Genomic DNA, 27,669 nt, shown 5'->3' with positions numbered 1-27,669 from the left:
TTGGAGAGGGACTTACACTCAAGGTTTAATGTTTTGTATAATTAATGGTTTAATAGTCTTTTTTTTCGAGATTTTTATGTAATGAGCATTAATTTTTTTCTTAAGAATTTTTATATCTTCTATTTTTATTTTCTTTGATTTGTTTTACCTATTTCATTCGTTTCAAAAATGCAACAATTTGTCATTATTTAATCTTTAAATAAGATCTTTAATGATAACCATTCTGTTATGTTCGGCTTGAGTAAGTAATTTTGTATTGGAGGATTACAGGTTCGTTCTTCACACATTACGGATTACGGTTATATGATCTCCTTCCATTCCTAATGTAAACTCAATTACTTGATGTTATAAGTAGGTATAATCTACCTGCCACATAATCCTACTCGTATTCTTTGTACGATAATTCTATTCTTAGAAAACAGGTACAAGCAATATGACTTCTTAAAAAATTCCTTTAAACTTTCTAATTTCACAACTAAGTAATGTGGTAGTTTATACCAATGTAAACAAGATAACTAATCCACTTCGTTCTTGTTTATTTAATTGAATTCAAATTCACTTTTTTTCGTAATTGCCAGGAAATGTCACATAAAATATTGAATTACATAAGATTCACTTACAACATGGTTTAGTTGTTTGAAGATTTGTCGCGATCTTAGATTTTTTTTAAATTAACATTAATTTTTAAATAACCTTTCTAAGGTAGCAAAAATACTACATTATTACAATATTGTTCGAATTTAGAGGATAGTAAAAATTCTAGGCAAAAATACTGGCGTAAAGAAATATTAAACTAAAGATAAAATTATCATTTATTATCTAGTTATTCATTACCCGAGTGAAGCGCTAAGCTTCTTTTTTGAAGCTTATTGAACGAAAAAATAAGGTAGGATATTTAGTTTTTTTACGATAAAATACACGTAGGCATAGGTTTTTTTTTATAAAACATTTTACATAATTCAATAGATTGAATTACCTTTCGACAGGTGGTATTTTGTAACTACATGGTCCGCCTGAAAAAATATATTTACATATGCAATGCTTTTAAATCCAGAGCTTATTTTCGGTGGCGTTTTTATTTCCTAACGAGCTTTCTTATTTTCCTGCTACTATGTCGCCAATCAGCTGATGTTTGTATAATATTTATTTAATGAAACACTTGTATTTTACCACTCGATGATTTTTATTTTATTACATACGACTAGTTTCGAAAACTACAGATATTTTCATCTACATGTGAGAAACAAAGTTTTTCTTTGTTACATTTTTAAATGTCATTCCACAAAGTTAATGCCGAATCAAAAAATATATGTTTAACTAGGTAAAGATGACATATTTTACCAAGATCCTAGTACCTACATTTTCAACAAAAAAGTTTTGTTTTTTTTTATATGTACTTTTATGTTGATTATTACTGTTATTATTATTATTATTATTAAACACTTGTATAACCACTTAATGAGTTTTATTTCATTACACACGACTAGTTTCGAAAACTAACAGATATTTTCATCTACAGGTGAAAAGTAAAACAGCTGTAGATGAAAAAATCTGTTAGTTTTCGAAACTAGTGGTGTGTAATGAAATAGAACTCATTAAGTGGTTATACAAGTGTTTAATTGTAATAATGAAATAATAAAAAATAATAATCAACATGTCATTCCACAAAGTTAATGCCGTATCAATAAATAATACTTTTATGTTAGTAAAATTCACACTTGTACATACGTAGTTGTATGTTGTAACTTGTAGCGTGCGTAAGGATTAGGATGTCTGGCTGTTATTGTTTTGTTTAGAGCATCTGTTTGCCTACGTCGAGCGTCATGTCAATCAAGTTTGTTTAAATAATGATGATTTGTGATAATAGGCACCGAGGAAACGGTGCAATCAGGCGACATTCTCCATTCATGTAACGCCCAAGTGGCGTTGACCTTTTTATCGTGAGTCACATCTTTGACCTTTGGTGTCCGTCGAATTTCTTGTGTACCTTGCAGCTTTATTTCCATGCACATGGACTTTCTCACTATGTAACGTACCTCGTGGCTTTACTTTCATCAACGGGGAATTTCTTTCTCACTATGTAATGTACCTTGTAGCTTTACTTTCATCAACAGGGAATTTATTTCTCAATATGTAATGTACCTTGTAGCTTTACTTTCATCAACAGGAAATTTATTTCTCAATATGTAATGTACCTTGTAGCTTTGCTTTCGTCAACAGGGAAATTTACATATCGCTCCTTGGCCTCAGACCCATTACTTTGGTACCTTACTTTGTTTCAGTTCATATTCATTCAATTTAAATTCATTTTATCAGAGAAAATATATATAAAGTCGTGGTTTTCAACCCCCGCATTGTAATAATTACGTATAATTTATCGCAACACACAAAATCCATTTCTAAAATTAATAATTTATTATATTATCATTATTATTATTATTAATAATGATACATATTACTTGCAGTATTACCGCACTTTAGAACTTTTATTCTGCACACAAAGAATTTTTTTACATAATATTCCTTACTATCTACGTACTTAGAATTTTTCTTGTATGCAACGTGGTATTTGCATAATATTTCTTGCAAATCTTATGTTCTTTGAACTTTTGTTTACTCATATACCTAAACAAGGATTGGTTTTACGTAATACATTTATCTTGAATTTTTTGTAGTTTGGAGCTTTTCTTACATATACAAGGGTTTTTGCATAATATGTCTTGCAGCCTTATGTATTTTACAGCTTTTCTTTCATTCGAGGATTTATAAATTATATACATTCCAGCATATCTTGCATTAATTCTGAAGCATACTCATATATTTCATATTTGTTCTCAATTCAACAAACTTGAGACTTGCATTATCAGTCACACGCAAAGTCGATTATAAATGTTGAGAACATAATCGATATCTTTGATTTTTATTAATGGCTGTCGATCTTTAAAATTCCCCATGAGCATTTCACTGTAGGTAAAAGGTATATTTAATGTGGTAGATATTGCTTATACCAAGTAAAGCGTGATTAATGTTGTCCAATATCGTTCACCATTGATTAATTGCTGGACTTAAATTAAAATAGCCTTCTATTTATAATTTAAACAAGCGCCCCTTGTATTGATTATACGATATTCAAGTTAAACACAATTGTTCGCCGGTTTGTTATGTTATTTCAAGTACGCTTGCACCACGATCTTTTTAGACCCAATTTGTTTGTCTGTATTTCCACGTTGTTTATTTCTTACCAAATTAAAATTAAACCCTTTTATTCCTATCGCTCAACATAGAGAAAGCATTACAAATATAAACGTAAAATAGGTAATACAATTAAATGACTTTAAAATCAAATCTTTTTGTGTTGAAATTTATTTGTGTCACTGCATTTTATATAATAAAGCAACTAAATAGCTTTTTGTCCGCCTCCGTAGTATAATGATCAGCACGATTGACTACCGTACTGGAGGTCCCGGGTTCGATTCCCAGGGGGGGGGGGTCAAATAGTATATATGAGTAATTTTTATTTCATATTATCCTGGAACCTGAAGCGGAAGGCTGATCACCGTTCCTTTATGTGTTAAACGATCAAGATAACACTGCGTTTATATGATGCAGTACCCTATGCACCATCGGATGCGGATAAGGGTTTGGAGAAATAGCTTTTTCCACTTTTATTTTATTTAACTAGTAACCGGGTTTCGTCGTTAGCATTACTCGGGTGACGTCGGTAACGACGAAATCTGGTCACTGCACTGGTCAAATAAAACAAAACTGGAATAAGCTATGTATTGTAGTTATTGATTAATGTCTACATCAAATCACGGTATAGAATAATACAGTTAAAGCAATAACAAAATATAAGAACATTTATCGTCTGAGTAGGTACCTATGCCTTTAATAATTGTATACGCAAAGCATTATTTGCAAAACACACGTTTTACGTTTCACGTTTCCATAAACTTTTTGTATCTCTAAGAATAGCGAACCCGCATTACCGCAAAAAGAAAGTCGGAAAATTGCTTGCTGTGAGGCTCTACGATTTTCAAGGAATACCGTATCTAATACACCTCAGTAATTAGTGGTAATTCACCGCCATTATCGCATGTAACCACACAGTGACCCGAATCTCGCAACACAAGATGGAGCTTAGTACACAAAGCTTACATAGTCATTAAAGGAGAAATTATTTACAGTATAATGTAAAATCAGGCTTTATTGACTCCGTAATGGCAGACCTTCAGTTCAAGGGTCTACTTACTCGATCAAATTAATACGGCTGCAAAAGAAATCAGTCGCGTGTTAACGTTTATTACTTGAAAATGTGCATATATTAAGTAAAATAAAAATCCTACACACTTATGTGTGTAATCAATATTTTTCTGAGAATATGTTCACATAAACATACATATAGAAATAGAACTAAATTCAGATCAGACGAACCTACGCGAGTTAAAAAAATGTATTTAAAAGTAATATATAAATATAAAAGAACATTTTGAGTGTGTCCAAATACTTGTTCACAAAATCTGGATTATCTCCAATTACAGGAGTTATTTTCATATTATTTTTGACATCTCATCAAAGATGAAGAAGAATATGGAAGTCTGGGCATTTACGGGGCTGACGACCGTCATAGGCTGGTTTAAGTGATCACTTTACACACGTGTAACAACACGTGTTACACGTGTGTAAAGTGATCACTTAAACCAGCCTATGACGATCGTCAGCCCCGTAAATGCCCTGACTTCCATATTCTTCTTCATCTTTGATGAGATTTCAAAAATAATATATAAAAGAATATTATAAAGAAAATATTGATTGAGTAATCTTATATTTAATTTTTTGTTTCGGCATTCACTTTGTGTTAAGACATGATGAAATTTTAAATGATGAATACTTGTTTTTTTACCACTTGAGTTTATTTTATGACGACTTGTTTCGGAAGCTATGGTTTAATCTTCAGGTCTAAATGTAAACTAAAGTAACCTTTATACATGCAATTGTTTCGTTATTTTTAATGTTGAAGAGAAAATTTATATTTTCTCAGGGAAAAACCCGCAAAGCCTATAATTTAAATACTTGTATTTTAGATATTTAGGTAAGATATTAAGATATTTGGAATTTAATACTTGAGTTTGTATCAATAATTAGATATTTGCAGTCGCTTCTATCGGACTGCCTGTCTAAATTAAAAATAAATATACCTTACTAAATGCATGTACATACGTATGCATAGTAAGTATACCTATACCATTATGTAGATAAAGTTCGTAGTGCATCAGCATCCGTGATACTGATATCAATCAACCTACTAATATTCACCCCAACAATTTGTTCCTATTCTAACGGCTCAGAATGAAAGCGTGTATTTGTATGGATTTTTTTTAAATTTTGAATGACTATGGTAGTCATTTGGGACACTTGATTTGTCTTTTTCTTGACTTTTAACGGTTTTTCCACGCCTCAGGATTATTCCTGTTGATGTTATTTTTGTTCACATCGTTTGAATGTTAACTTTAAGTAACATTTTATTATGTACTTATTTCTCACTACTAAAACGATAGAAGTGTATTTTGTGTGAAAAGAAACAAATAACACATCGCTCACTCCTTTCAAGAACGTCATAAATAAAAAATTGTCAATTTTGAGTTGGGCATGTTTTCAGAATGCCCAGAAAATGTACTATATCTCAGCAAAAGAGGCATATTTTTAACTGATTTTTTTTTGTTTTTGCATTTGGACGAAAAGGTATCGTTTAATAATTTTTTCAAAATACTAAATATTTTTCAAATGGAGAAAAAACCTTAAGGTTTTACCTAAAAAAATCTGTAGCACAGTAAAAAGTTCAGTGAGTGGCTTGATATTTATTTTTAATACATTGTATTATATTTTTAAACTTTAAAAACGTCCTCCTGAAAAATCAAGTTTTTTGATTTATGACGTTCTTGAAAGGAGTGAGCGATATGTGTTTTTTTTTTACTTTGACTTCTATACTAGTGAACCATTACACATTGCAGTTGATGGTTTATCCTATTAGGCCACTGTGTGCAATATTAGCATCATAGAAAGGACTAGCATACTTATGTAGGTAGGTAGGTACCCTAAGTGCATTATATGGTATCCATCATTTAAAGCAGTCATTATAAATTTATACAATAAACAATAACAAAAAAACACTTTTTCCGGCTCTCAATGATTATGTTGTTGATAACGCAATACTGCAAAAGGCGTTTTTATCAAAACCGCAAGGATAGTGCGTTTAGGTACCTACTTCGTTTTGTCGGGAATTCAAATAAATATAAAAAAATACAATTAATGAGTGGGATAGTTATATTATTTCAGAAGAAAGGAATCTTAATTGAAACATTAAGTAGCATATATTATTTCAAAGAAGATAAATTATTAATAAACTATAATTGAATTTCAATTTCAATTCAATTTATTCAATAAAAAAATAATATATACATAACAAACAATATTCAAGGCGTATATATTAAAAGTAAGCAATAAGACTTAAAGGCGTAGAAGAATCCCGCTTCGGAAAACTCCTTCGGACACATGGAACAGATCAATATCCAATGTGATATTGTTCAACATAGCGGTAGCTCTTCCTACAGGCATAACCATCGGCAGGTTGGTCCTGTGTATAGGAATGTGAAACAATCTATGCCGACGCTGTCTCAGGTAACTATCGGGAACATACAGACCAATGCTCTGGATAATTTCAGGATTATCGATCATACCGCGCAACAATCGATAAAAATGCGTAATCAAATACACATTCCTTCTAGTCTCTAAACTATTGTAGCCAAGCATACCCTGGAGAAACTGGGTCGGGTAGAGCCAAGGATAATAGCCGTACTCTGTCATGTAGAGATACCTCAAAAACTTCTTTTGGACTTTCTCTACCATAAGAGAGTACTTAAGCTCGTGTGGCCCCCAAATCATCGAGCCACTCTCGAGTCTACTTCGCACCAAGGAGTTATAAAGAGTTCTCAGCACGCGGGTATTTTCGAAAACCCTGGCAGTACGCAGAACAAATCCTAGCATTTTCAATGCATTACCACTGACTGCCTCTATGTGATCGTGAAATGTCAGGGTGCTCACAAATCTAACGCCCAGATCCCTAACATTCGATGCTCGCATCAGATTTTGGTCGTTCATTTTGTAGCGATAAAATAAAGTTTTTTGGGCCCTAGTGAAAGACGTGACCGAACACTTAGAAACATTAAACATTAGTTTGTTTCGTCTTCCCCATTCACATATATTTGATATATCTGCTTGGAGAAGACGAAAATCGTCAAAAGTTGTCACCTTTAAGAAAATTTAATATATTATTATCCATCTATTCTATGTTGATATTTCAACATATAATAGATGGATAAGTTTACGGAAGTCTGGATATTTACAGGGCTTATAATTTGTCATAGGCTGGTTATGTGATTTATTTACACACGTACAATATTCACCATTCTATCCATGATTCACAACCACACTATTCAAATCTTTCAGTCTTAAGATCCGAAAAATATTTATGATAAAGAAATGTTCTGATTTTTAGTTGACCAATTCGCTTCCATTGTTATTCTTCTCGCACCCGCTAATGTTTTTAATTAGTACCAAAGTACCGATGCTCTGACCTATAAAGCTGATATACAATATTTATTCATAGGTAAATGTACCCGCGTATGTTTTACGTACTTGCGGTTAAGCGGTTGTAATTTACCTATGTACATGATATCCTACAATATATCAAGTTATATTCTAATTCCCAGTTTTCCCTTGAGCACACGCAGTATCACAAATTATTTAAGGCCCAGTATACGATTTTAATTTCCAACTATAGAGTTTTCAAACAAAATCGTTAATAAATCTTGATGCCAATATAAAAGTGCAGTACCTCCTCTTGAGTTTTTAATGAAAACACGACTAGTTTCGAGAACTACAAATGTTCTCGAATCTAGTCGTGTTTACATTAATATTCTAACTCTAAAAATATTCTAAAAAAATTGTTTTATTTTATATTTAAGTCATCGTGTTTTTACACAAAGTTAAGGCCCAATAAACGATAAATCACAGCTTAATTTTCTTTAAATCCATGTTACATTTGACGTAATAGCATTTTCCGTTTTTGTATTGAAAAAGTAATTTTTTCTTCGAAATAAATATATGCTTAAAAAGAAAAGAGTTATTGAAAAGTAAGGAGATTCAAAAATAAAAAAAAATGGTTTTCGTTTAGTTAAAAGATATTTTTTTAAATCATGTTCTAAAAAAGCAATGAGCGCGAAAACACTCGTGGTCCCTCGCGTAGCCGGACGCGTACTGAACGCGAGTACCCCCTTCATCCTTTACCGCTTACATTATGTTTGCGTGTGTTGCTATTAGGTTCAAGAGATGTCACTGCCATTGCAATAAAATAAAATAAAATTAAACATATTTTTGTCAAATGCATATAAAAACACGCGCGCATTTGAATGCATCGTTGTGTATTGTATTGTATATTGTATAGTGTGTTGTAATAAGACAACTGAATATTGATTGCTATCGTTTACTTTTATGGTTTATAATTTATTGATTCAAAAAGATATGGAGTGATCGTTAAAAACAATACACATTAGGCACTTACACCCATTTTATTGATATTTCATAACTGCTTGTCGTATAAATTTGATACATGAAAAATAATTAGGTACCACACTCTTTAAAAGTGTTTTCACGACGGAAGTGTTTTGATTACCTACTTCATTTTTTAGTACAAGGGCCTTCATACAACCATACTTTACGATCAATTTAGTCATTTTATAAAGTGTACTGTATAAAATGTGTAACGTATCTACATATGTACACACGAGTACCTAGTCTAAGAGTGGACACGCTGTATAAAGAGACGTATTGATTGTGCCCATAATGGGTCCATCCCAGTTTCCTCAAATCCACTTTCTTTTAATATTTTCTCTCATCATAACTTATTATTTTCTATATATTTATCTTCTTTTAAAAAAACAACTTAAACGTTCGTTTGCTAAGTATTTTAAATCTCCTAAACTGTTCACGGATTGCCTTGAAATTTTTACACAATGTTGCATTCGAAAACAGTTTTTAGTCATCTGTAACATGTGCTTTTACCTGTGACAGGTAAAATCATGTTTTTTCAAAAATATTTTTTATCCAAAATGGCAGCGCCATCTGTTGTACGTAATGGTAGCTCACGCAAGGTCAACAATGCTCATGGCGAACAGGGTGTTTCTTGATAGTGTGGTCACTTAGCATTCTCAATGTTTTCGATTGCATTGTTGTTTCGTAGATTTTTTTTAATTACCTAATGTCCAAGTGACTCTGAAATCTAGCTACGGCTTATGCAACACCGCTTATCATGACCCTACTCAGACTTCAACTTTTTAAGTTTCATAGCCTATGCCTACTCGTGAGTGGATTTACTCTTTATGTTTAAAGTTACTATAATTTCATGTAATTCATGAGTGAAAATTCTAGACAAAAACACTCGCTTTCGTAGATTTTTATTGTTTTCATTACTTCTCAAATATTGTGGAATTAAACATTTAAAAAATCGTGTTTTTTATTTTATTTTTCTTTCATTTAACTTGACTGAGCCACAGCAACGCTTAGTCGGATACAACTAGTATTATAATAATAATTTTAAAAAAAACTTCATTAATATTTCCGACTCAATATACACAGGTAAGGTCTGTCTACATGTGCTATTTGTATTATTTATAATATTTGTGTTGTGACATTTTGACTTTTCGATTGCGAAGATAGCACATTTCATAAAATTAGTGACATTGTGTCGAATTACATTATTTGTGACAGCGGAACACATAAGTTGTTTGAGTAGTAAAGAATGCAGTACACTGTCGAAAACAATATCCACTTTTTAGCAACGTGTTAAAGATAAGAAAACCGGAAACAAAATTTAAATTCATTGTTTTTTAAATAATTTTTCTTCAAACTGTGCCTTTTCAATGACACGAAATCGCTTGCCGATTTTTCCTATTTTTTTGACACAACATGTAAAAACCACCCCAAAAAAGTGTATTATTTGCTTTTTATATTTTTATTTACACTATTTTAATGGTGGTACATAAGGTACACACTCTTTACTTTGTTGACTTACAGAGTAAAATGTGTCTTAGTCCATAGTAAAAACATGATTTTTTTATCAAATGGTTCTCGAAAATCGCTTTAAAGAATGCTTTATCTCCAGCTGAAAAGTATAAATAACATTTGTTAAATTAAATCCAAAAGAAGAGCGTAAGCCGATTTTTTAAATTCATAGACCTATGATGCTCTTATGCTCTTTTTAAAGAGAAAAAAGTCTTAGAAACATTTACATTTTATCATCATTTTTATTAATTTCCTCTCTTGTTTAAGAGAAAACTTTAAAAAAAAAACGATTTGTTTGAATCAAAACTTTCCAAAAATCACATACCTATTTTGGACCCTTCCAATGACGTTTATAAACATTTTTTGACATCTCAACGAATTTGAAGAAGGATATGGAAGTCTGGGTATTTACGGGGCTTACGTCCGTCAAACAGTCGTAAGCCCCGTAAATTCTCAGACATCCACATCATTCTTCATCTTTGTTGAGATCTCAAAAAAATCCTAAAATTGGAGATAATCTAGATTTGTGAACAAGTATTTGGACACACTGAAAATGTTGTTTATAAACATATATGTATACACAGGTCCATGGGAAAATGACGATCGTATCCTAGCTTAGACTGTAGGTACACAAAATAACCCATCTAAATGTAAACGCATTTAACTGTATGTGTAAACCTACATCTGTATGCATGTCCTTATAAACATATGTATGTTGATGCGGTCTGTTAAATAGTAGCGGTTACATGGTTTTGTCATTTGTCTGGTTGATAGATAGATATGACCGGACCACGACAAGGAATAAATACATTGTGACCTTCCTCCCCTCTTCGACAGAACACTGTAATCTGCATGTCTAAGTGGGTAAAACAATATAAAGTTGATCTGCGAACAAAAGATATCATATTGTGTATTACATGTCTACAAATAAATACCTTAGAGATGACTCAAAGCGTGCTCATCGTTTTGAATTATTCATATTTATGAACCTCATCCTTACAAGGAACCTTACATACCTGCAGTGATGCATAAATTCATCCGTGATCTCTAGTATAAATGCTTTACTAATCACAATAATTCCACTACTTTACGTCAGTAATTTTCAATGGAAATACGACCCCTTTGGCCGCATTAACATCAAAAGGGGATGTTAATATTTCTCATCCCTGTCTGAGCGCATGCGTGACTTTAGTGCTTGGTCAAAACTATAAATGTGCACCCTTAGATTTCCTCATAAAATCCTTCAAGGCATCCATATGATGTGCCCATAAATAAAATAAAAAACGCGAAAAACCCCGATAATTTCTGCAATATGGACATGAATAATCAAAACAGTGAATCTTTGCTGTTGATGCTGTACCAATATCTTATGATCTTAGTTTTTACCAGTTTGAAATTGGCACAGTATATTATAACCCTCCCTTCCTTCCAAATTGCACATTGAATCGAATTGACAACTGTGTCATGAAGGATATTGTCATTTAATTTTTATTTATAAAAAAGAGTTGTAAAATTTTAATATCATTTTCTTTTCTATTGATATAACGCATTTAGTGTATCATCCGTCTATCTCAGCCCTTGGCGCCATGAACGGTTTCACCGAACAATAATTTATTGTCGAGTCACTACTGAAATATTCCACTTGTTTAGGTACTTTTCTGATTCATATTTAAATACTTTGCCCAATGCTGATGTAAGTATGTTGCTTGTAAAAACAATCTACAAAAAAGGTGTTTCCGATAAAAGCTGTGATTTTGAAATATTTTTGGAACCAAGAACACACATTCCAAATGTTTTGCATCAGTTTTCAAAGATGTATTTCAAGGTTTAACTGAAGAGAGAAACCTTTCTGTCTTATCCTATGTATTGCATTCAATCTGTCTTTTTCGTTTCTGTAATCAATTCACTCGATATAAGAGACATCTTCAAATACTGTTATGAGGTACTCGTAATAGTTACAAGGCTATTTCAAATGAATATAGCAATCTTGAAGATGCTACTGTGATTATTTTTAACTAGAAAATGCTAGTTAACGATTGTCGCAATGTGATATGACACTTCTCCGTTATCTGTTGCCGATAGGAATGAAGAGTGCAGTTTCTGTTTGAAGTGTTCACATTATAAGTTATGGCGGGTCATATTTTTATGACATTCGCCTCACAGTTCACGACTTACGACCGAACCATCTGACGAGTCGATGAGGATTGAGGAGTAAAAGAAAACATGAATCATATAGCGCAATATACGAGCTCGTATAGCTCGAGAGATCTCGACGTCTAGACATTAATTATGTGAGTGACCGTCTTATGTAATAAACTTATTTATATATAAATACCAACATACATATGTAATAAAAGGTGTTTAGTTGTTCACATGGTGTAGTATTTGCTCCAAGCTGTGCGTTAGTTATTACACATTTTTTCAGAAGTCCACAATAAAAATTGTTTGCCGAATATGAGTAGACAAACTTTACTCGTATTTTTATGAAGTGGTATTTTTTTAAAATTATTTCTGCGCATGCAGTTATTTCCTTTGAAATTCATTACAATTTAATTAATTGACCTATTTTTAACCCCTTAATTTAATTAAACTCTTACTATAAAATACCTTCTTTTATCAATATTTACTTTATAAATCACCGCGACTTTAGTAAAAAAATACAATAACTTTTTCAAATAATTTATTTATATTTTTCTAATAGGGCCTTAATTTGCGAGGAAGCAAAGAATCGAAGAATTAAAAAAATATATGTAAATAGTTTGCATATGTATTACTTTAAAAAAGCTTTGTTTTATGATGACTTTATACGTATATTATTTTAACTTTAAAATGGGAAAATCACTTTGTTAGTGCTCAAATATTATGTTTACAATAAAGCTCTGTTTAAAAAATTAAACGGTTCATGAAAATATGATTTAATACGTTTTTTTTATTCAATAAACTTTGAGAACGGGAATCTCATTATGATTATTATCCTTAATACAGTTTAACAATCGTTGTTTGCCTTTGCGTGGGAAATTCTAAATAAACTTTTAAATTTCATGTTTGTGTTTATTTTTTATCTAGGATCCCTTGTTATGATTCATATTTTTATAAAACCTATTCTTATAAAAACGTTATGATGCATCTCGCAAATATTTTTTATAGTTTTGATGACGCACCTCATGGATGGTAGTCCCCAGGAACATAGCAGATAATATTCCGAGAAGTTTTTCAAATCCGTTTGATTGCTTGCTTATCTGTTGTTATAAGCGGAAGCATGCGAAATCCCAAAATGACACATGCTATTTATTAGCTCTTAAACATTGAGGTTTAATCGCATTTTTGACATCTTGCAAAAGCTGTAAACAAAAAATATGGATATTTATATTATCTCTTTGGATTGTTTGACTCATTTGGTAATATTATGGGCTACCTACCATAAAGGTTAATAGTTATTTTTTTCCTATAAAAAATACTATTTTCTGTAGATTTTAAAGCATTTATTATTTATTATTTGTCCGCCTCCGTAGTGTAATGGTCAGCACGCTCGGCTACCGTTCTGGAGGTCCCGGGTTCGATTCCCAAGGGGGGTAAAATAAATATAAGTCATTTTTTCACTCTAATATTTATTTAATATTACCATGGACTGGTACCTGAAGCGGAGGGCTGATCACCTTTCCTTCATGTGTAAACGATCAAGATAACACTGCGTTTATATGACACAGTGCCCTATGCACCATTGGGGAGCGGATAAGGGTTTTATAATTATATATTATTTATAATTACATTATCGCATTATTGTAAAAATAGTTTTTTTTTCGTTTTTCATTCTTGATTATCGGTCAATACGTCAATTAAAAGAAAATATAAATTTTTATGCATGATTTATTTTAACATATAAAAACACGATTTTTACCAGACACTATTTAATAATCTATAATAACGAAGTCAGCATCAAGAATAAATTATGCTTAAAACCTACAAAAACCCTTCAAATTTCACTTAATTCCTTTTTATGTCATCTCGTTGAGGACCTTATACGCTTCATATCGTCGACGTGCCTTATACAATATGTAAGATCAATAACCCGGCTGTAAATACGAGTATATATTGAAATAAACAAACAATTTTTATGCGTAGTGTTTATTTTAATTGATATTTATTTTAATTACTGTAAATACTAACATGAATAAAATATTCTTTGATCCTTCATTTCCATTATATTAAATAATGATAATTACAATAATAAAAAAAATTCTTAAATGTAATACGTTATTGAGATTTGATTCACGATAATCGAATGTGTTTCCTCCCTTTTAAAAATCTAATTTTATAAGTAGGTACCTAGATATATCGTATTTGATGAAATATTTATAAACAAGACTAATATTTCAAATTTCAATCCTCTTTGGGAACGTGGATACCAATGTTGAGTAGTAATTAATGTCTAATATTTCTGTTAGCGATTTTGAATTCATCCATTTCCAATTATTCAGGATAACCAATATAATCTGTGAGCATTTTTTCTCTGCTTGATTTTATGATTTTATTTACTAACAATTTGATACCCTGAATTTTTTTTTTGTTACTTTTTGAAATATGAAAATGTATTCGTGTGGGATCGTAAGCGAAGACTCGAATCTTTATACGCTTAACAAAAGTGGGAGAAGAGAAAAAAGAAATCAGATTTCTCGGAATGCTAAATGATGATACATACATGCACTACGAATAATGTGGGATCTGCGAAAACGCATATATCATGTTAATTTCTTTTTTGGTCACATAATAGTTGGACGAAATTAAGACTTGAAAAATACTGCTTATGGATGAAACAAACTTTTTTTGTAACTCAACCCAAAAAAATAAAATTGTTAAAACATCAAATTAACGTGGTAAATTCAAATTCTAAAATAAATTCAATAAATATGGATTTTTTAATTGGTTTGGGTGACAATGATGTTCATATTTTTAATCTTACTTATCTAAAATAAAGATTAAACGGGTTATTACTTATTTAAAATTAAAATTTGTTTTCAATGTTTAAAACGTTATTTATGTACGATACTTAAAAATTCAGGAAACTCCAAACAGCTCTCCCGTATTTTAGCCATTTTATAGATACGACATTTTTTGTGTGGCGAGTTATATATTTGTATTATTTGACATACAGTTTTGCACACATGCATATGCTCAACCCAGATACGCGGCGAAAGTTAAATGGATTGAAACTTAAAGCAAAAAATAATAACCACATGTTATCGTTATGATATGCAGAATAATTTAGTATTTTTTTCCGAAATGTCTTTATTTTGGTCCTAACCCACCGTTATTAATTTGAACCGCAGGGGATTCAATATTTTATTTTTACTATTTTATTTACACATTTAAATAATAAAATGAAAATCTTCAGATTTGATGCAATTCATATACTTAATCTGGAAGCCAATATTATATTAAAATAAATAAAATATTGATATTCTTTTTAAAACTGAAATAATTTGTTTTGTTTTTCAATTTGCTAAATTTATTTTAATAAAATCAGGTCATTTAAGAAATGTTGATAAAAAAATGATGAAAAATCTCATGAATGAAATATTTTCAAGCAAATATAGGAGATTAGAATACCTAGTTAGTTGACTAGTTGATATGTATTGATTTAACATAATTTAATAAAAAATAGGACACAAAAAGCGTCTACAATTTTCAAACATTTTTATCAAAGTATTTGTCATTTAAAATATAAATGTTAAATAAAATTAAATAAGTTAGTAAAAAAATATTTCAAATCAGCGTGGCATTTTTAATTTGTGCACATTTTAAGACTATTCTTTGTGTTATTAACGACTTTTTCTCGGAAAAATATCGTTACCGCCAGTAAAATAACAAACGTATTGTTTTTGTTAATATGCTTAAAAGAAATCAATAGAATACATAAATAAATAAATCAATACCTGTGATCTTAAACAAAACATATACAAGGGTCGATTTAAGGTGAATGCTTTTTTTCAGCTCATACATGCGTGTTATGCGTTTATTTTGAATAGATTTTCTAAAACAAATCGTTTTTACCTAGAATTGTCAGTTTGACAGTGACTTTTGTTAAAATGCTATTTATTTTCCCTTTTTACGATTTCTGACCAACATTGGATGAAAAAATGTCGTTTTGCTCTCTGGAAATATCTTACAGACTTAATTACCTATACGGGAAATTGCAAAATTGATACATTAGCCCTTAAAATTTACGACGGTAAAATGAAGATTTCTGAAAAAATCAATGTTCGCGTCGTTCCGCGTCCCTTGTTTCACAGTACATAGATACCTTCGTCATGTACACTTTTTTCATGACTAAGCGATCTCTTGAATCCAAAGAATGTTACTATTACCTCTAAAATAATAAAAGTTGTTTATTATCTTATTTTTTCCCGTTGTATTTTAATGTCGTATTTTTTACAAATGTTTAGTAACGAAGTCACTCGTAGGATAGTGTAGTGATCTAAGGTTAAAGACGAGAGATATTAAAGCCATCCTCAATACCTTCAAGGTACTCATACATAAAATCAACACATATTTTATTTATTGTTTCGGCATTCAAGTTTGTGGTAAGGCATGATGAAATTTAAAATGAAAAACACTTGTTTTTTTACCGCTAGATTTTATTATATGACGACTAGTTTCGGAAGCTATGCTTGCGTCTTCAGGTTTAAATGTAAACATTTACATTTAGACAACAGTTTACATTTCGACCTGAAGATGAAAGCATAGCTTCCGAAACTAGTCGTTAAAAAATAAACTCAAGTAGTACAAAACAAGTGTTTTTCATTTTAAACGTCAACACATGTTTAATTATGCGGAAGTGCAGGTAAAATAGGTTAAGTTACCGTGACAAAGGAATTACTCATACAAATTATAACGTAATGAATTAGGTCTACTCTGCTATCTAAGAATGAACCCAACATCTAAGTACAAGTTAATAATCTCACATTACCTCGTATTTATTCAGATCAATGAATATTTAAACGTCTATTATTATTATTTCAGTACTTTTATAATGTTATCACTTATCATACTAATTGACGTTACAGCTGTTCTATCGCTCGGCGTCTGTCAAAGAAGGAAAAGTAATAAATTATAATAATAAATTAATTACAACTTACTGCTTTTATTTTGTTTAATAATTTTTGAAATAAGCATTATAAATTTTAAATATTTTAAATGAATGATTAATGAAATATTTAATATGAATTTAAATTGAATTCAAATCGAATTGAAACATAATTGAAATCGAATTTATATTGAATTTAAATTGAATTTAAATTTAATTATAACTGAATTGAAATTGAACTGAAATTTAATTGAATTGAATCATTGTGTAGTCTATCAAAAATATTCTCGATGTCTCAACTTGAAATGAAACATCTATCGTTTTTATACGAAAGAAGATGGAAGGAGCATCTCAGTTACGACCTAAAAAATTCACATAAAAAAGCTTATATAAAAATGGATTTAATCTAAATTGATGAATTTCTGTAACTGGAACGTTGATATTTAAAACCGGGGTAGGTAGTAGTATATGAAACATAAAGTATCGTTAAAACTCGTGTCTTATAAACCATTTCATTAGGAACATGACGTTCAGAATAGGCGACAGGATGTCGGTAATCTGCGATTCTGGATGACGATCAGGAACAAGGAGCTTACATTAACGCTAATTGGCGGCAGTCGCGTGTTCCTTAAGTGTTAGGTATTATTCTGGTACATCTGAGTACTTGTTAAACGTACGTTTAACTACACACTATCTGTTCAATAACATAAAATGTACATCTTTAACCGTCCGATAAAAGTTGTATGCGGTTAATGTAATATGTACCCAAATACCATAATCGGATGATAGTGTTAAAATTCTTCCGGTTTCGTGTGTTCTTAGTGTATGAGATATTACATATATGTTACAATCGCAAATTAAGCTTTTTTTTTTCTTCACATTTTTAAACATTTTTTATTGAGACCTTTACAAAACATTTTTTAAATAAGCTTACGTAAATTTTACGACTTGCAGTTAAAAAACTGACATTTGGTATCAACAAATGTATTTTTTTAATCTTGTGTAGTGTGTACAATTTATTATTCCGAAAAATATCGTTTTTTTTAAATATTTTTTTATTAATAGTTTCTACAATATATGTTTTATTTTTTGATGAAGGTCTCACTAGGCAGAACATGTGACGAAAGGTTCATTTACATTATGAAATAATATAATTATTAAATTACAAATATTACAAGATAAAATTAAATTAAAATAATCTGATCTTTGTTGTTAAATATGTAGAATCATTACTGTTATTTTTTCTTAAATGTTTTTCGCAGATACTTTGTGGCACATTTAATAAACTTTATAAAATTTAACAACTTTGTTTTAACCACTTTTTTTTATTTATTAGTAACCTACCGGTTTCGACAAGAACCTTGTCATCATCAGTGTTTATTAAATTCCAAACCATTAAAATACTCATAGTTAATTACATTCCCTACATAGTTAATTACATGACAAGGTTCTTGTCGAAACCGGTAGGTTAAAGTGTACTTATAATAAAAAAAGTGGTTAATACAAAGTTGTTAAATTTTATACTGTTATTTTTATTTATTCTTTCCTTAAGCTTAATTTTTTAACGTAGGTTAATAAATGTGCAAAGGGCCAATCTCTTATTCAGTATTTTTTTTAAGCATATATTTTTAGTTCTTAAGTATCAGATTAACAATAAAATATTGATATGCTATAGTAAGACTATCGTGCAATGTCAGGTTATAGAAACTACATAACATGATCAACATAACGTTGGGTACGGCTATAAATCTCATTTCCAACTTCCAATGCTTCATAAATAATACAATGTTTATGTTTTGTTTTATTACTTCCATTGTCTACCTTCTACCCATACGCGCCTTACGTCTCATATAACGATGCACTTACGAGTAGAACATAGACAAACCTCTTTTCTCGAGTAATTGTATGTTATTACATCGGTAGGTGCATCTCAGATTAATGTTTATTTATTAGTTCACTCTTGCCTCGCGCCTCATGGCCTGTAATTACCTCAAATATTCAAAAGCATTTGATAATACGTTGTATTTGTGACGGTGACAAGTTTTGGAACTTAAATATCCATTATTTTTTTAGATAACGTCTAATTTGGAGTCTTCGTGTTCCACTTTTTAAGGCATAACGTGATTCAATTATTTAATTGAAGTCTTTTATAAATTATTTTCTTCTTTCTAACTCCTATATGATGCATCTTAAATCTATTCAGTTAAGGCCCAGTATTCGTTAGGTCGCAAGTTAATTTTCTCTAAATCGTGGTAAAATATTACGTTGTGGATTTTTTTCTTTAAACACATATTTTGTATTAAAAAAATAACTTTTTCTTCGAAACAATTATATAATTTTGAAAACTAAAGAGTTATTGAAAGGAAAGGAGTTCATATTTAAAAATATTTTTTCTGTATATGGATATTCTAAAAAACAAAAAAGTACTCAATATACATACTTTAAAAAATCATTCTTTATAAAGTCGTGAAGACTTGTGACCTCTCCAGTGGTCGGCCGGTGATTGAATTATGTGTTGGCGTTGTATCACCTTAATTATCATCCTATTGATAATTCATTCATATTTACCAACTGTTTACTCACTAAATTTTTTCAATCATCTTTTCTATCCGTCAGTTTTTAGTATTTTTTTTATTATTTTCCTCTTCTGCAGATTCTTCGTAGTAAAATTATAATTGTTTGCGTCTTTAATAAGTCAAGTTTATACTTTTATTCTAAACTCAACTCTTTTTTTGGAACAGCTACTTTAAACGTGCATCTGAAATTCTCTGGACTTTAAACAACCATGCTCTGACCATAATGATTTAACCTGCTTGTATATATCGCTCACTCCTTTCAAGAACGTCATAAATAAAAAAAATCGTTAATTTTCAATTGTGCATGTTTTCAGAATGTCCAGAAAATGTACTATATCCCAGCAAAAACAGCATATTTTTAACTTAATATTTACCCGCTACAGGGCAGAAAGTGTTGTTATTGCATTTTGAAGAAAAGGTATTGATTAATTATTTTTTTAAATATACTAAATATTTTTCAAATAGAAAAAAACCTTCAGGTTTTACCTAAAAAGATCTGTTGCACAGTAAAAAGTTCGATAAGTGGCTTGATATTTATTTGTAATACATTGTATTATATTTTTAAACTTTAAAAACGTTGTCCTGAAAAATCAAGTTGTTTAAATTTATGACGTTCTTGAAAGGAGTGAGCGATATGATACTTGTGCAATTTTCCGCGTCATAATTCATGCGGTTATCTTATACCAGGATTGGTAATTATCCTTTCTCCATTAATATAAAAAAATATTATTTTTAAACTCAACTTTACCTGCAACAGGTTTGTCTGAAAAAATACCGTTAAATTTTATGAACTCCGTAATTTCACCAGTACTTGTTTTAAGTAGGTTTTTAAAGTGCTCGAATTCTTTAATAATACGTCATTTTAAAATGTACCTTCTTAAGCGTTTAGTTATCGATGAATAATACATACTTTGTACGGTCAGTTTCTGTACTGATTGCCAATATTGGCTCATTCTTAACCGAGCTTAAAAGTTATTATTTAATAATATTTTTTGACATTCATGATTGACAACCACATTACTACTTTTTTTTTACATATAACATAAATCTCACTTCGTTTCATGTGTGAGTTCGCGGCAGTATCTATTGTTCATTTGAGGAAGCTTTTTTTTTTAGCAGAGACTCTTTGATTTAAATGTATGCAATATAACTTAACCGGATTATTTTACATACTGGGAGACAAGGATTTCGACTCACCCAAAATTATTGCGTATTTTTAAACTGTGTAAGTACCAAATAATACATGTTTCGTTCAAGTCGAATGTGCGGTTTGCGGAGGATATCAACCGGAACGTAATAACGCAAATCTTCTATGAGCGGTTAATAAAAAAATTTATAAAAAAAAATAAAAAAAATATATACAAGTATATACTTATATATGAAGAATGGTACTTCGGTATGTCTAAATTGGATGGAAAGAATTAACTTATTTTTTACCCATCCGTATATATATTTTTTGTTTTGTAATTATTAATACAAACATTTTAATTGAATGTATCCCCGAAAGTAAAAAAGTTGCCCCGTCTTGAGGGGAGCTGACATGGTTTGTCAAACAATAACGCGCTAATTTTGCACCTGATGAATCGAAAACAAACAATATACAAATAATCTTTAATAAAATGTCTTGGTTTCTGTTTCAGACGAGGGATTTAGACACAAAGGATGTAGAGCGGGGCGGAGGAGGGCCCGTAGTGGGTGCTCTGCCCCCGCATCTGCCCACCCCCCACCACCGGAGCAGGTGCCGCATCAGGTGGACCTGTTGGGTCAATGTGCCCCTCACTGCCTTGGGTAAGTCTACAATCAATGAAATATCACTGCTCTTCACCTGAAACGTTCTATCGGACGAGCTTCCAATGAGCTATTGACGTGTTATAGTCTCCGGGGAGTTCTTTTGCATAGTTTTATTGATACTTGCATGACACAAACATTCTATCAGTGTATTGGTACCTTTGCCTTGGGTAAGTCTACAATTAATGAAATATCACTGCTCATCACCTGAAACGTTCTATCGCACGAGCTTCCAATAAGCTATTGACGTGTTATAGTCTCCGGGGACTCCTTATGCATAGTTTGATTGATATTTTTCATGACACAAACATTCTATCAGTGTATTGATACCACTGCCTAGGGGAAGTCTACAATCAATGAAATATCACTGCTCTTCACCTGAAACGTTCTATCGGACGAGCTTCCAATAAACTTCTTGAAGTGTTATAGTCTCCGGGGAGTCCTTATGCATAGTTTGATTTGCCTTGCCTTCACGAAAACATAACAGTAAAACTGTTACGGAAAACCCATATGCATTATCCCACCAAATTAATGACGATTGGTTTTAATAGAACGAACGTTAAAAATTTATCTAGCTATCGTATCTGCCAATTGAAACGCTTTTCTTTGTTCTGTAATGTTAAAATATTTCCACATTCACAAATGGTAGCCAGTCGTAATAAGTTATTTATGTATGATAATTAAGTATTTTTAAACTTCTCTCAACTCTTATCGACTTAATTTACTTTTCAAATGCATGCACTAGACACATTTATGAAAGATACTTGAGATATGACATTATTCTCACTCGAGTTTCCCGAACAAGTCCCTCGGTATTTTAATCACCGAAATATCTCTTTCTAACGATAAGTTCTGAGCCCTGAGCCGTAATCATCCCCACACTCATCAAAATCGTTGTCAATTATTTTGGTGGCCATTAACCTGCGTTTGGGAGTGTAGAGAGATTTATGCGGGTTGATAACTTTGGAGATGGAATTCCGGAGCAATTTGTTCGGGGTTCGACAGCGATATGCCCGTCTTGTGACAGATGTTCTACCGCGTCGGGTAGCGTACTTCCAAATTATAACGCTTCCAGACATATCCGAGAGCCAAGCGACCGAAAACAGCTAGGTGACTCAACGCGACATCGGTGCTGATGCTAGCAAGGGATTATTACATCGCCTAGAATATTTGCAATTTTTAAATTACCGTTTATGAAAATTGTGCACAAAAAAGGCTTATTGGATAATCTCGTGCATATATTTACATTAATTTTATTTTATTTTGTCAATATTCGCTTCACTTCAAACCCTTATCCGCAGTTTTGTATTGATCGTTATTTACACGAAGGCAAGGTGATCACTCCTGCGCTTAAGGGACCAGTCCAGGGTAATATTTAATAAATATTAGAGTGTAAAATCACTAATATTTATTTTCACCCCCGCCCCTGGGATTCGAACTCGGGATCTCAAGCACGGTAGTTAAACACGCTAAACGTTACACCACGGAGGCGGACAGTTATTAATAGATTGTAGCTGTAATGTGTATTGGATTACAGGGTATATCGTTAAATATTATTGAATATATCTTGTAATATTAAGTAACTTATAATAAAAACTTTTTTTAATGACGGGGGTCTAGAATTACGCATTTGGAATCCTGGAACATATCAATTATCAAGGTTTGAACCCCTTTACTTATCTTTTATTTTTACCGTATACCAGGTTATTTATTGGGAGCAGACAGACACTTTGTAACACACTGATGCACTTCTTCTCCAGTTGTAAATATGAGGGAAACATACTAACGTTACCATGTTTTGTTTGTTAACGCTGACACGCATAATATTTATCACATCTGAGATTTGAAAAAAAAAATATTTTTCGCATACAATAATGGATAGGGCACTACACCGTATCGAAGCTGTGTTACCTTGATCATTAATTAAATGAAGACAAGATGACCGGTTTTGAGCTTCAGGTTCCAGTCCACGGTTAACTACTATCTATTATAATGAAAAATCTACTATATTTATTTTGACCCCCACCTAGTATTCTAACCCGGAACCCCTAAAACGGTAACTAAACGCGCTACACTATGCACTACACTATGCAGGTGGAAGTTTATTGTGTATTGTAGGTGGAAGTGTAATTTAGGTAATCAAAACGTTTTTTGAAACTAGTAATTTTGTTTTTGTTTTATATTATATTTTATTAAGTAATTCATATAACATCTAAGAGTGTTATTGTTTTGTGATTAATATATTTATTTTTGCTCTTTTGTTACGTAACGAGATTTAAATACAATATGTAATTCTTGTTTATCTTAGATTAGATCACTGCTATGTTTTGTTTTGGGCGGTATAAATAATCAAAGGAATTTCGGGTTTCCCTTTAAAAAAAAATTGTTGATAAAAATGACCGCAACATATGTACTCTCGTGTCTCATGTATCCATACATATAGATTTTTATCATATCGCATTTATTTTTATTAAAAAGTTTGTTTCATTAAATTGTTTTAAAATAGGGATGTTGAACTTTTGATAACGTTCAACCTATCAAAACGTGCATATTGAGTTTACAATATCAATGAATGGAATTCTATATTTTTTGTAGTTTGTCTTTAACCTATGAATATTAAATATGTATTTTGTAAATAAATTAATTTAAAATGACATTCCATCTAGAAGCAACCAAAAGTTTATGGCAACAACCATAATTAAGACTTCTTATCTTAAGTAAGTGAAATGCTTGAAACCAGGTATCAAAATTTATTTTATTGTGAAACAATATCGTCAAAACACCACTAATTGAACATAAAGTCCTATACACAATTCAAAAATGTAAATAACATTTCCTCGTCAGTTATGTGTAGGCCGATAAAGTATTTTTTCGTATTAAAAATATTTTAATTACTAATATGTTATGATCAGAATATTTATATAGATTTTTTTATTACACTCAATCTTTTCTTTGTTTTACTTAAATATTCTGACTCTTGAGTTATCTATACCTGGCTTAGCATAATATTATGATCTTATTTTTTCTACATGAGAAAATAATGTTTATCTATTATTTTTCAAACGAAATAGTAATATATACACTTTGTAATACGCATACATAATACAAATACAGTCGTGTTCATCACAAGATTAATTTTCCAATGTTAAAATGTTGCGGTTTTGTTTAGAATAAGATGTTTTCTGTGGGTGGCCAAACAAGAAAAAAAGTATAAACAAATTAAAAATCTCAACCTTTAGACTGATGAGTTTTAGTAAAGATTTTATTGGATTTTTTTTTAAATATCTGATAATGAAATAATGCATTATTACAAGGCATTAAATAAAGATATTTTCCAGTTTTTATGATTTTTATTGAATGACAAACATAATTTTTATTATAACTATTTTTAAAAATTGATAAAACTGACAAAAAAATGTACCACATTTTTTCATTGATTCGGTAGGTGATTACCACCTGTCCATCTATCCATTCTTGATTAAAAATATTATTGGTAAATATCACTATTACAAATTTGAATTTGACTTACAAACACCACTTTTGAGATATTTACCAAGCCGAATTAAAAATGAATATACCAAATGTCCGATCACAAATCGATTAACCAAAGCAAATTATTTTTGTACATAATATTTAAAAAAAATATGGCATGATCTTTTTTTGTTGATAAAAAATACTTTAGATAGATTTTTATAATCCTTTTGTTTCAGCAGAGTCAACGATTGGAAAAGCACGGGAAAAAATGTGATAGAAAAAAGCCATTTTGTTCGGCTCAGTAAATAGTAACATGCACGCCTTACTACATGTGTTGACATAATATTATGAATATGGTAATTACTAAACCACCATTCGTGTGTGCAGCACCTTAAGTGAAAAGGGTCATATTGTTCGATAAATAATTTAAGCATGTATGTATGTAAATAAGTTCAACACCCTCTAAAAACGACTTTGTATGCATTGAGACATTCCTCTTAAATAATCATATCTTATTCCGGTTCAAATATTAAACTAAGTAAATAGTTTGTTTCAAAAAGCATTTATTTGTGTTTGAAAATCGAAACGACACCATCCTTATCGTACTTTGTAATACTTCGTACTTTGTAATACTTTTATTGAACGTAATTTTGTACTTGTAATAATATGCGAGAATTTTTTTTTATTTCTACCCTTTTTCTATACCCAATGGTGCATAGGGCACTAGAGATCAGATAATGCTCTTTTAGATAATGTTCGCCTCAGTGGGTTAGTGCGTTAAGCTGCCGTACTGGAGGTTCTTGGTTCGATTCGCAGGGGGTTGGGATCCAAATTTTTTTTGTTGAGTTTTTGCTCTTCTACGTATTTATTTCATTTTTAATTTGGACTGATACCTGAAGCGTAAAATTGATCACCTAGCCTTTGTGTTAGTGACGATTAAGATAAATTTTTATCGATATGATGCAGTGTCCTACGCGTTTTAAATAGATACAAATAGGGCTGAGAAGAAGAAGAATCCTTGTATTAAACCACAGATTACCCATTTGAATAACACCAGATCCACGAGCATGTCCGTCAAACGCACTAACCATCATACTGCGAGGTTTTTTAAAAAATACAGCCAATATCTAGTTACCATTCGAATACTTATGAAAGTGCATTTTACAAACTTAATTATTCTTATTATACAATATTTGTTGATTTGGCATTGACTTTGTGGAATAACATGATGATTCAAATATAAAAATTAAGCACTTTTATAAGACCAATTTTTTGAGTTTATTAATTAAACGGCCAATTTCCAGAACTAAAGATGTTCTCTGAAAATACAGACTGTTGTATTGTATAAATACAAACTGAAAATTTACCTGTTGATGAGAACATCTGTAGTTCTCAAGACTAGTCGTGTTTATATTGAAAACTTTAAAAAAGTGATCTGATACAAGTGTTTTATTTACCCATATAATTTATTTAGTATTTCGAAAGTGTTTTCATTATATTATTTTTATTATTTGTAGGAAACCATTGCATCTTAGCAACAAACCTCCCAGATTGATGTAAATACATAGTTAGAATCAATAAACTATTTTGGTTCTTTATTCCGGGGTCACAAATTAAAGTGCTCAAGTACTTAACGGCTTGATGCCTGCCTAAATGACAGCATTACATGAGCGGGGTACCTAACTATGTACTCGTATTATGTACATAATATAATATATGATTTAACGTTTTGGCCCGCCATTGACCCTTTGACCGCGAACTTTGAACTCGGGGGGACTTGAATTTTGTGTATCTGGTGCAATGGGAAGAGCTTTTTGTTACACAACGTCTCTTTCAAATAAACTGATATTCTACCACATGTCAACATGATACATGTATTATACTTACATCGTAGACATATTGACATATCGTAGTCGTACAGGAGAAAGTGACCAACTACCAAAACGTAAAATGTTCAGAAGGGCCATTTAAGTCACTTTTGTTTGGAAAGAAAATAAAAATCAATGGAGTTAGTCATTTTTAACAAATCAATATGTTGTACTTCCATGTTTAAAGTCGCTTTGGGATTTTTTCAGGGCAATATAAAGCTTGTAAGGTATCAAATAGTCAATAATCACGTTTTTGTACAAAATGCACTTGGTCAATTTCTCCTGTATGACTACGATATACAAAGATCATGTTCAATACTGTGAATAAAGGTCTAGATACACATGCTCATTATTAGCACAAAAGCGTGCTATTATTGTGCACTTGCTACTCAGTAGCATGTGTACTTTGCTAGATATAACCATGCTCATTTCGAGCATGCTCAGAAGTCGATGTGATCTTGATCATGCCAAGATTTTCGGTCTTCCTCTGCTCTTATTTTGAACTCAATTCGCCTGATAATTTGTTTTACCGTTCTTTTCTCATTTGTCACAATTTTTTTTCCAAACCATCTCAATACTCCTTATACAACTTATAGTAAGTATATACAACTTTTTGAAATTTGAGGTAAAGCTGTGGTAAATCTTGTGTAGAATGCTGAATTTTACACAGTATTTAAAGTGATCATTTAAACCAGCCGGATCGTAAGACATATTAAAATCCAGACTTCCATTCTCCCATCCTAATAAACTTATTCCTTCG

General features: G+C 31.0%; 1 protein-coding gene across 3 annotated transcripts in view; it reads left to right on the top strand.

Moving 5' to 3' along the window:
- LOC148311753 (phospholipid phosphatase 2-like) overlaps window positions 1–27,669 on the top strand; it is a 74,197-nt gene that overhangs the window by 18,519 nt on the left and 28,009 nt on the right. For all 3 annotated transcript variants that reach the window (XM_088278411.1, XM_088278413.1, XM_088278412.1), the window contains exon 2: window positions 21,420–21,567. In XM_088278411.1, the coding sequence (XP_088134537.1) occupies window positions 21,420–21,567 (148 nt within the window). The remainder of the gene's footprint in view (window positions 1–21,419; window positions 21,568–27,669) is intronic.

The sequence above is a fragment of the Brachycentrus maculatus genome, unplaced genomic scaffold, assembly GCF_059751285.1.
Source record: "Brachycentrus maculatus isolate JH-2025_06_01 unplaced genomic scaffold, ASM5975128v1 h1tg000057l, whole genome shotgun sequence".
Lineage (NCBI taxonomy): Eukaryota > Metazoa > Arthropoda > Insecta > Trichoptera > Brachycentridae > Brachycentrus > Brachycentrus maculatus.
The sequence above is the reverse complement of the archived record's forward strand: the minus strand, read 5'-3'. Positions and strand labels throughout refer to the sequence as shown.